An 11,003-nucleotide genomic window follows, 5' to 3' on the forward strand; every position below is an offset into this window, starting at 1 on the left:
GCCAGCTTGGGGAAATAGAAAATACACGGAAATAATGAAAATTTGGAATTTTATGCTTTTTTTGTTGCTGTTGTTTGGTAGCCTCCTGGTAACAGTGCCCAAAACTGAATGTTTTTCATTCAAGTAGATGTAAAACACAATATTCCATTTGTATTTAAATTCTGCAAAAATTGCGAAATCTTTCTGTTATTTGTGTAGCAATCCAACAAATACCTCATATTAATGTGCAATTTCCACAATTAGTCTATAGGAAACGAAATATAACTCATCCGATGACAGAACGAGCTTAAATCTGCCAGCAACCGCTGAGGCATTAAAACACTTTTGTGGTTCATTCATCCTTCAACAGTTTCTGAGGGGATGCAGGGATGTGAAGGAGCTCCTTCTAAAAACTACCTTTGTTAAGCTCACCACATTCATTAATCTTTGCGATGCAGTCATAAAGGAGCCTGTGTGGAGGATGAAGAGGATGTGTGATTCCAGTGGCTGCCAGGGGCCAAGTGGTCAATCTGAGACAGAGGAATCACAGGTTGGCATGACGAGTCCATGCCACTCTCTGCCAAGACAAGCTATCGGGCCATATAGACAAATCTCCTGACAAGCTCTCTCAAACTGTGAGAAAGTAAATCCTGACTGCCAAGTCTAACAGCAAACTGAGGACAGTTTATGGAATCCATTAATTCGGCGCTTTTGTGTTTATCGTGGTTCATCTGGAATTTGATTTGTGATTGTGATGTATGGAGTCTCCTCAAAAGTAAAACCAAGCATCAACAGCACACCTTGTACAGGCATCCAAAGTTCACACATGGTAAAGTTTTCTTCATAGGAAATATTTTGTTGGAGTTATGAAAACGATGTCAGTAATAATTACTTACTGATAGTTGTACATAATTTCTCAATGAGGCTGTGCATAACTTATCCCTTTGTATGATGAATCCCTATTCATTTTACAGTGCTTTGATGAATTGTTTATACACCTTAGACTTTTTTAACATTCTGTCATGTTGGGCAATAATTCCATGTATTGTAGTGCGATTTTATGTGATCAAGCAACACAAAGTGAAACACAATTGGGATATGGAAAGAGGTTGATAAGTAGTTGATTACAAATAGAAACAAGAGAAGAGCAGCATGCATTTCTTTTAAATAAACCAGACCACGACTGAATTGTCTGTTCAATTCAGGCCCTCAATCCCTTTGCAGGATCAAAGGGATTGAGGGCCTTGGTGCCTATCTCCACAGATCATGGAGTAACCCTGGACAGGTTGCTAGGCCATCATAGATCAACATAAAGACACAGAGGACAAATATCCATACACAGTCAATTTACAGAGATCAATTTACCTAACAGTCATGAATCGGGACTAGGATTAATTCTGCAGAGTACCTGGAGAAAACCAATGCATGCAAGACGAAAACATGGAAACTCCATGTGCCAAGACCCCCAGCCATATTTAAGACATTCTTGCTGTGAGGTAATAGTGCTACAAACTGTGCCAATGTACAGCCCTCATCCACTGATCCACTGAACACCTCTTCCAGAGTTATGATGAGTCTCTTGTTGATTCTTTTAATTAAGAGTTAATGCTCTCCTTGCCAATTTAGGCAGATCGTCATATCTTAGTGGATTCACAGTTGTGCCATAAATGTTCAAAGTTAAAGATATCATATTTATAACCTGACCATTCTTTAAAATTCTCCCCAACTTTATCCCTGATTTTCCGCTTTGTTCCTTCTCTCATGTTCTCTAAAAGAATCTTTGAGACTTTTACAGAGCAGCTGTATTTGTATTAAGATCAAAACATACATGTGCACCGTGTTTGCTTGGCATATGTGTCCTACATTTTATTTAGTGGTATTAGGATAAAGAGCATGGAATCTTATTACCTCATTCAGTAAACAGAGATACAACCTTGGAATGCAATATTATTAATAATAGATAATTCAGCTCACTGATGTGGGAAAATAGCCATCCTCTTCCAACATTAGACATTATGTCTTCATCTTTGAGTGACTTGCTGTAAATGTCTCATAGAAAGAGCTTGTTGAAGCAAGCTGAACAGTAGGGCTTTCCATTCTGCTCCTTGAAGATCCCGTGGCTGAGTTGCCGCAGACAAAAGGCGCAAACAAAGTGCTCAGGATGAAACTTGCGATCGAGAGCTGAAACGCAGCGGCCAGTGATGGGCTTCCCACAACCACCGCACAGGGTGCCTTGCCTGGCGTGAAAGTGGGTGGAACAGAGGGGCCGACCGTCCAGTTCCATGAAACAGCCATCGCTAAACGGCTTCAGACAGTCCTGAATTTAAAAAGAGAAGTAGAGGATAGTGAAGGATTAGGGTAAGCAAAAATGATGATGTGTGTCAAAATAAGACTGAATACAGCCAGATTAAAAAACAGCAAAAATATTTGCAACATTGGCTCAACTCTTGAAGACTGCGGTTACAGTTTTGGCAATGTAGTCTATGATTACTTTTCAAAATTTGCCTTTATGACTGCTTGGTAGCAAACAAGAAATGACTGCGAAATCAGCACAGAGGGGAAAAATGATCAATGATGCATATCGAAAACATTGACCATTTTAAACAAATTGTGATGAATGAAAAAGGTTATGTTATGTTTCTCATCCATATTCAAACTTGAGGAAGTGAACAAAAGTTTTCAGTTGAACTTATGCCCACTTCATTCGCTGTACACAGTGGAGGGGACGGGATGTCACGGCATGAAAAACTGCTGGCCGATTGGTCAATTCATAAATAGACATGTAGTCATCTTCTTCAATCAAGACATAGACGTAGAATCCAATAAATAAATAAATGATTAATCACATAATAATAATAATAATAATAATAATATATTATATACTAAATTATATTCATATATAAAATTTATATTATTGTAATTATTTATTAGTTGTTGTTTTTTTACATTATTTAACATGCAAGAAGTTATTGGTTAATATCATTTTCCACAGGGAAGAAAGTGCATAAGCAATTTTTTTAGACAAGTCACTGCTTCTATTATTCAAAAGGATCTCTGATGATATTTAACCGGCCTCATGAACCGAGAATGTGATCGCTGAAAAGCCCAGTAATTTGGTCTGCACAGTTTTTAGATGCATTACAAAACGTACAAAACTTTAATAATTGATACAGTGCACAGATTTGTGTAGTTGCACCTTCATGTAGCTAAAGTTACTTTTAATTTTTATATATCAGGCTACTAGGACATATTTGCATCATTCATCATCATTGTACATATTCATATAGACAGAATAGGGATGACTGACTGGATAAAAAAAATACCCATCTTGCAGTGGGATTAACACTGAGAACATATTGTTAACAGCTTTGTCTTGCAAAAGAACCTGTTATTTATAAGAAGGTTGGCTCTAATAAGGTGCTTGTTTGTTTACATTATCCAGTCTGGGCACACCCCCAAGTTGTTCTGGAGCTAGGAAGTAAATATCCTATTGAGTTCCTAAATTCTGTTTCATGTTTTTTTTTAAGAAACCTGTAATCTTTGATAATTAATTATTGGATGGTAAACAGATATTGTTTGGCCGTAGTTGGTGGTGCAGAGGTTGCATAAGTGTGTCTGCCCTGAAGCTCAAACTTTATTGAAGAACCTGACTCCACTGTTCAGTCTTTTTGGGTAAATGCCTAACATCAATTATAGTGAATGTGATTCATCACTAATAAAGTCCAGCTGTCCCAGCAAAATCTTCCCAACATTTGCTGATTTGTAACTTGTAGTTTAAGCCATAGCCTGTAGAGAGGGAACAAAGGCTCCAGAAGATCACATTGTACAAATGTTAAGGAGCTGCACGAATTTCTGCCAAGTCCTGGTTTTGTTTTTAAATGCTCAAATAAAATCTGTTCTCAACACAGGAGAGGAGCTGTTAAACATAAAGCTTTCTTCTAAAGTGAACATCTAGATTTAAGGGTTTTTTCATTTTTTAGTTGGAACAAATCCAAACTATAAAACACTAAATATTACCAAAAGAACACAAAGACTAAGGTGAACTCTGGTGAAGGCAGCATCATAGTCTGGAGTTACTTTTCTTCAAGCGGAACTGGGTTTTTTGACAAACATGCATTGTGGCAAATGTAAGTCAGCATTCATCCAAAGCATTCGGTTACTGGCTAGAATAATGCAATTTTTCTTCATCACTGTATTTCCAAGCATACCTAGAAGTCCACAAAATCATGACTTCATGGAAGTAAAGTTAAGCATGTTATTGCAAAGCCAAAGTCAGAAAAAAGAAAGTTTGACAGAAACTTTGAGGGCTATGAATAAGACACGTTCACTTAGTCTGACAGGGTTGGACAACTTTTGCCAGTTTGCTCACTCTATTCTGTAAAAGTTACCCCACCCTATCAAACTATTAACTCCAGTTAAGATGTGGAATGCAGAACTTCTACTAAAGCATAAAGAGTGCTGAAAGGTATTCAACAAAGTTATAGTTTAAGAGTGCACACCTCTTCAACTATGTTATTGCTTCTTTTCTACATTTTTTTTTTCTTTTAACAGATATCTTTGTTTTTTAGTTTAATTGTACTGCATACACATCACTGTATCACACTGTATATATTCACATTTATTGGAATTATATTCATGGGCTTAAGTTGTTGAATGTCCTAGATTGTTAAAAAAAAATAAAATTCACTTCGTAGAACAGAAAAAACATAAAGGTGCCATTTTTACCTCTAAGTTTTCAGAACTCTGCGCAATTAATATCTTGAAATGCAGCTGACCGAGTAAAGAGAGAAGTGCAGCAGACGGAACCGTATTTGACCGACTGCTCTACACAGCGGTGGCTTTGAAGACAATATAAAAGATACCCACGCAGAGAGAATATGGTTCCCTTGATTTATCTGCAACATTTCCACCGCAACATTTTCATCATGCATATGGTTTGCATCAGCCCTGTGGTCAAACCGATGCAAACAAAGCAAGTGTGTGGGTATCTGTCTCATTTATTCTCAAGGTTGTGTGTGAGCCGGAGCCGTGTGTGTGGTCTGTGTTGGAGGCTCACTGCGCAGACGAAGCACTCTGGATGCCAGGTGCCATTGGCTGCAGTCAGGTAGTTCTCTCTAACGGACTCCCCACAGCCTGAACATTTGGGAGCAAAGAGGTGGTAGAAGTCCTTGCAGCAGTATGGTTTTCCATCCTTCTCCAGGAAGCCTTGGATAGATACGGGATACGCTGATATGTGTGCTAAATATTATTTTTATGCTGAGGCAAATAAATTATCAAACATCTCACCGTCTGGCCCAAACAGGTCTCCGCAGTGTGTGCAGAAGAAGTGCTCTGGGTGCCAAGTTTGGTCCAGAGCTGTCAAGATGTTCTGGTGGAAAAAAAAACACCAAAAATACTACATCTCTATTTTACTTTCTTTGGGGATTATTGAAGTTTTTCTCATCTCTCGTAGCTAAATGTGAACAAACACAAAAAAAATGGACCGTGAGCCACATGAAAGGAATCATCAGGGATGCTGCATTAGTTTCTCATTAATGTCTTTGGTTTATAGCATGAGGTAATCCCAGTCTGAAAAACCACCAGTATGGGTTTTCCTTTTATTTATTAGCATAACATGTGATCTTGGCCAAGAAAAAAAAATAACAACATCCAACATGTCATCATGCAATCATCAAAATTTTACAGTGAGGATTAATGGATGTAATGGACAATTTAGGACATGAATAGGGAAACAAAAAGAGAAGCTGAGATTAAGTTTGTTATTTAAGATGCTTTACATAAAGTGTAATACTGCATAATTGGAGTTTCTTATTATACCTGCAATATCGGCCCCTGGCAGTAGGCGCAGCGTGGAGAAAAGAGCTGATGGTAGTCTTTGTCACAATACGGCCGTCCCTCTCTCTCAAAGAAGCCTGTTGTGCTCAGCTCCTCCTTACACACCATACACACAAAGTGCTCAGGGTGCCACACCTCACCCAGAGCTGTGATCATCTAAACAACAAAAGTCAAATGAAGTGAAAAAGACTGCTTTGACTATAGTTAAATTTAAAGGTTCACGTTTTACCTTTCCAACAATGCATTTGTTGCATGCAGCACAGTGGCCTTTGGCTGTGGTGCGCACACCGATCTTCTCCAGGTCCGAGCTCAGCCCTCCAAGCAGGTCATCTATAGAATCTGTTTTCTGCGTCTGGATCGAGGGTTTTGGGTTGGAACTTGCTGGGCCGCTGCTACTGCTGCTGTCGCTGTCCTTCTGCCCTGATGTCCCATCCTCGTTTTTTTTCTTTGTAGTCTGCTTCTGTGTCAGCGGTGGAGGGGCCGATGGAGGTAAGTGGTTCTAAATAAAGATACATGGATGTCAAAATGTCAGGTTTAGTCTTTACATGTGCTAAAGAGATTTAAGTTCTTAAGTGATCAAATACAGAAATATTATGTCAGATTGTGCAATAGTGATGTTGGTGCAATACTGCCCTCTAGTGTTAAACCTTATTAATTTATTTCATTTTTAAAATGTTGCTCTACTGCACCCGCAGCATGTCCATATGAGGCTGGTAGGTAGTTTCCAAAAGCATCTCACTGAAGTTATTTCAGCTAAAGGGCGAAATGATCTATTTTGAAGCAGTGTGAACTATATTCACACATTTTTGTTGATATCTTTCGCTTAATTAGCAAAACAAGGTAAGATTTGAGGGTCTACCTGCAATAAAATGGTTTTCTTTGAGGAAAAAATAGAGTTGATATTGATAAATTTCAATATCTTTTGTAAAAACTGAATATTTGATGATGTGTCCAATTTGTTCTCCCCATAATAGCACAGTCACAATCAGAAATATTCAACTCATTAAATCTTTTAATGATTTATTAACACGATGCAATATTTGGGTACAACAAATGTATTAACGTCACAGTTTTTAAATACCTATGAAATATTCTTTTAAAGCTGTGTGAAAATTGTAATAACCTGTAATGAATTTAAAACAATTCACTTTGTTTTAAGGCTAGTCGACACCAATCAAGCCTTTGGAAACTCAATAAGGATTCTTCATTTGTTCTTTTTGTGAGGCAGACATAAGCACCGCACATGAAGGCGCTGTAATCGTGAGAAATAAAAACAGTATCAATAAACCTGTGAGAGATTATATCACCTCACCTGAAGGGCTGTAAGAAAATTTGCAGAAATATTAACATTCCGCTATTATAAGGGAGATTAAAACATATGGAGCAGCTGCATACCTGCCTGATCATAAGTCCCCAGATTTTATCAAAAGTTTTTAGTTACTTAATCAGAATAGCTAAGAAAACCCTGTGTTTGACCGAAGGACACTATAATACACACACTGAATAAACAAGGGTTTAATGGCAAGAATCCAAAATGAAAATCTGTGGATCACCAGGGACATAAAAAGCAAAATATCTACCAGAAAGGAAACTAGAAATATGGAAACAAAGAGTATTGGGAGATAGACCAAACTTGAACTGACTATATGACAAAGCGATATGTTTAGCTTACAAAGGGTCAGGCTTATGAACAGAAGAAAACTGTCACCATAGTCAAACATGGAGGTGGGCCTCTGATGATGTGGGGCTGTTGTTCTGACATTGCAAGTAGCATCATGTTTTACCAGACACATTCACAAGAGGGACATGATTCCTTCTGTTTACAAATCAAGGCAACACAGTCAATGTATTTTCATTGGACTTTCTAGAAAAATATCTTCTTACGGATCCATTTTCTTTCATCCACTTTTCTATAAAGTATTTTTATGCAAATGGGTTAAATATTTGCTCCTTGTTAGTATAGTGGTGAGTATCCCCGCCTGTCATGCGGGAGACCGAGGTTCGATTCCCCGACGGGGAGTGAAGTTTGTTTCAGGTCCCTCTTGAAAATGAGATCTAGATCTCAACGGGGTTTACCTGATTAAATAAATAAATAAATAAATAAAAAATGTTCTGATTCCAACTGTGCATCATTAATTAACTCATTTTTTTTACCAGTACATCACTTCTACGAGACATTATCATACACAAGATGTGAATTGTGATCATTTATAACCATTTCCTGACACATCCAGGTAAACAGCTTTATACTGACCCCTTCTGCTAAACCCATCAGGTCTTGCAAGATAGACTCCAGTTCTAGAGTTGGTGAGTCCGGAGGCAGAGCAGCTGCAACAGGCGCGGGTAGGTCACTGTGTTAAAAACAAATGTAAAAAAATTATAAATAAATACATGATAATGCTACAAAAACCTTTGCGATAATAAAAAGCATTTAGAGACCAAATTTACATTTCTATTTTTGCCCATGTCTAAATAATATTGGGAATAGATTTTGTTAAAGCATATTTGGCTTTTAAATGTATTTTATGGTGGTTGAAAGCAATTTAAAATATATTTAGTAAAATCCGAAAAAGCCGGAACAGCATAACTTAACTCATAAACAAATAAGCTATGAGCATGTATGAAAGGCAGATTGAAACAACAAGACATTGTTTTCAACACTTTAATCTTCTATTAAACACAAAATAGCAAAATATTTTAAAAATAAAATTATCATACTGTGAAAAACTTATCTAAATTTGCAACCACACGAAATGCATTGTTTGGAATTGTCTTGCTGAAAGTAGCATTCAGATGAATGTGCTTAGCTTTTCTAAATCTTTAAGATTTTTGGTTTCAACTATGTTTATAAAATATCGTAGTGCTGTCTATGCTGCATGGTTTTGTACTAGTTAGAACTGCATAAAGATCAGATAATTTATGTGTTAAGCTAATTTGGTGTTTTCCTTTTATCCTGAACATTTGTTGCTCCAAAACATTGCATGCATGTACCAAATTAATGAACTTGCATTGAATGTTACACTGTGATCCATCAGATTATAGGATTTTTTTTTTTTTTTCTGATTCAGAAGACATGTGGCCTTGCTGGATCATGATGTTACATGTTTGCTTCACATAGTAAAGTTTTAACTGGTGGAGACAAGAAAAACATGTTCTCATCATGGTCCGTGGGCTTTTAGTGGTTTCTGTTTACGATGAGCTGATCTTTTACAAATGTCTTGTTTTTCGGTTGTTATATGCCTTTTTTAGTAACTGTTTTAATTAGCTTTGATCCATTTATTTTGTTTGTGTCCTCCTTTGCTTCTTTTTCTCTGCTCTGACATCATCCTCCTTCTGATCACTGTCTTATGACTACCACTTAAGCTTACTTCCAATTACATCTTTCTGTGTGTTTACTCAACTGCTTTGTTGTTTTGTTGCCAAGATGTTGTTTAACTTATTTCATCTGTCAGACTTGACACAAACTCTATTGTGTGTCAGTGGTTTGTAACCTGACACACATGCATACAAGCCTGACTCAACTCTTATCCACTCTTTAGGAAACTGCTACTTTATTTTAGAAAACTTGGCTATTTTGCCATAACTTGGGCCACAGAATCATTCATGTTTTTTGGGCCTGCTTTATAAGCATGCCTTTTTTAAATTAAATTGCATTTTATTTATTTTCTTTACATCAACTTTATAAGTGTTTTTGGTGTTAGGTCATTTTAAGACATTCAGTGCTCACACATTTGCATACCCCCTATAAATACAAATGACCACACACAAGGACAATGTGTGGTAGGTACTACCACACACCCCACACTAAGTGTGCTAATTACTTGTTGTTTTATGCATTACAACAATATTTGTAAGGCAAATATGATAAACTGTATGCCTCAGCTATGAATATATTTTTGCTGTCTTGTAGCGATTTTATGTTTTACTGGTGATGATACAACAGAACACTGAAATTCTGTGTAAAATTCTGTTTAATTTTACATTAAACACAGGACAAACAGCAGACAGGCATTTATACATTACCTGTAGACATTAGAGCTGGCTGAGTTTTTCTCTTTCTTTTTGTCACTGGCAAGAATGGCACCTGGAGCCTGTGTGGACAATGAAGTTACATTGACATTTTGTTTACATAAATATTTGAGCTTGTTTTAGTCCATTTAAAATGATAAACATATTTCTTTCTCTTTCGTTCACCTGTCCACCAGTTGCAGCGGTGGTTTCCTGGAGACTGTTTGAACCTGTAGGACTCAAAGCCAGCTCCTCTAACAGCAAATCTGCAGACGAAAGCAAATCGTGAAGCTTCGTAGCAACTTATAGGTTGTGGTGTAACAGCTTCATCTCGAGTAGCGTTAATGTTACAGTTGAGAACATTATTCTGCTTGTTAACCAGCAAAACATTAATTTTTTGCAGGGTAGTGGATTTCCTGTGCGGATAAAGGTGCAAACAAACTGAGGTTGTTTCATACAAGCCGACTTCCTGAGGAAATGAGAACATTGCTCCGTTGCAGAAGTGAAACTTGTCTTAATGTCACAAGAATGCGGTGACTAATACTGAGGCGATTTCATGCAATCTTTTTGTGACATGTTATTAAAAGGGAAACATGGAGATAAACAATTAAGCATATTCAATATACATTGTACTGGTTTAGAATGAAAGAGTCAAAATTTTGGTCGCTAAAAAGAAAACCAGATGCCATGTTTGAAGCAAGGAACGCGTTGTAGATATTGTGATTACTTTGAAACTGCTCATTTACATTTACATGTCGTTAGATCATGTCGTTAGAAATCAGCATTTCTCAAGCACAGTCAGCAGAATCTGTTTGTTGTAATACCAAACAACTTACTAAAAACAACTGGTTGATAAAACAAATAAATAAATAAATAAATAAACAATTACAATTTCTCATGATATACCCCAAATGATATTGTTTGTAGTAATTACTGAACAGCACAGATGTGTTTATATAGTTGATCTTGGTCAGTAATCTCAATTATGTATTAAAGCTTCATATATATATATGCAGTTTCCATGTTATCATCAGCAGAGAAAGAAAGTCACCTTACCGAGTTCATCCATGTTGTTTCCTGCTCTCAACACTTGGGTGTGTGTGCTTTTTTTCTTTACTGCAGTTTTGTCACTGGGGTAACAAGCCTTGTTTCTCATCAGATCTACACCACCACTTCCTGCA

General features: G+C 37.0%; 1 protein-coding gene across 1 annotated transcript; it reads right to left on the bottom strand.

Annotated features, from left to right (window-relative positions):
- Nucleotides 1-1,766: 1,766 nt before the first annotated feature.
- lpxn (leupaxin) lies at nt 1,767-11,003 on the bottom strand. The gene is made up of 9 exons (XM_028026645.1): nt 10,879-11,003; nt 10,009-10,088; nt 9,838-9,905; nt 8,069-8,165; nt 6,044-6,313; nt 5,797-5,970; nt 5,266-5,347; nt 5,036-5,184; nt 1,767-2,296 (listed from the first exon to the last, which is right to left on the bottom strand). Exons 1-9 carry the CDS (start codon nt 10,976-10,978, stop codon nt 2,030-2,032), a joined length of 1,287 nt encoding a protein of 428 aa, XP_027882446.1. The 5' UTR covers nt 10,979-11,003; the 3' UTR covers nt 1,767-2,029.

The sequence above is a fragment of the Xiphophorus couchianus genome, chromosome 9 (assembly GCF_001444195.1).
Source record: "Xiphophorus couchianus chromosome 9, X_couchianus-1.0, whole genome shotgun sequence".
NCBI lineage: Eukaryota > Metazoa > Chordata > Actinopteri > Cyprinodontiformes > Poeciliidae > Xiphophorus > Xiphophorus couchianus.

Coding starts and splice junctions, on each gene's coding strand:
- lpxn (XM_028026645.1), bottom strand. CDS start 10,978: ATGAGAAACAAGGCTTGTTACCCCAGTGACAAAACTGCAGTAAAGAAA. Junction 6,314..8,068: donor TGATGGGTTTAGCAGAAGGG/GTCAGTATAAAG, acceptor ATCTTTATTTAG/AACCACTTACCTCCATCGGC. Junction 5,971..6,043: donor ACAAATGCATTGTTGGAAAG/GTAAAACGTGAA, acceptor TTTGTTGTTTAG/ATGATCACAGCTCTGGGTGA.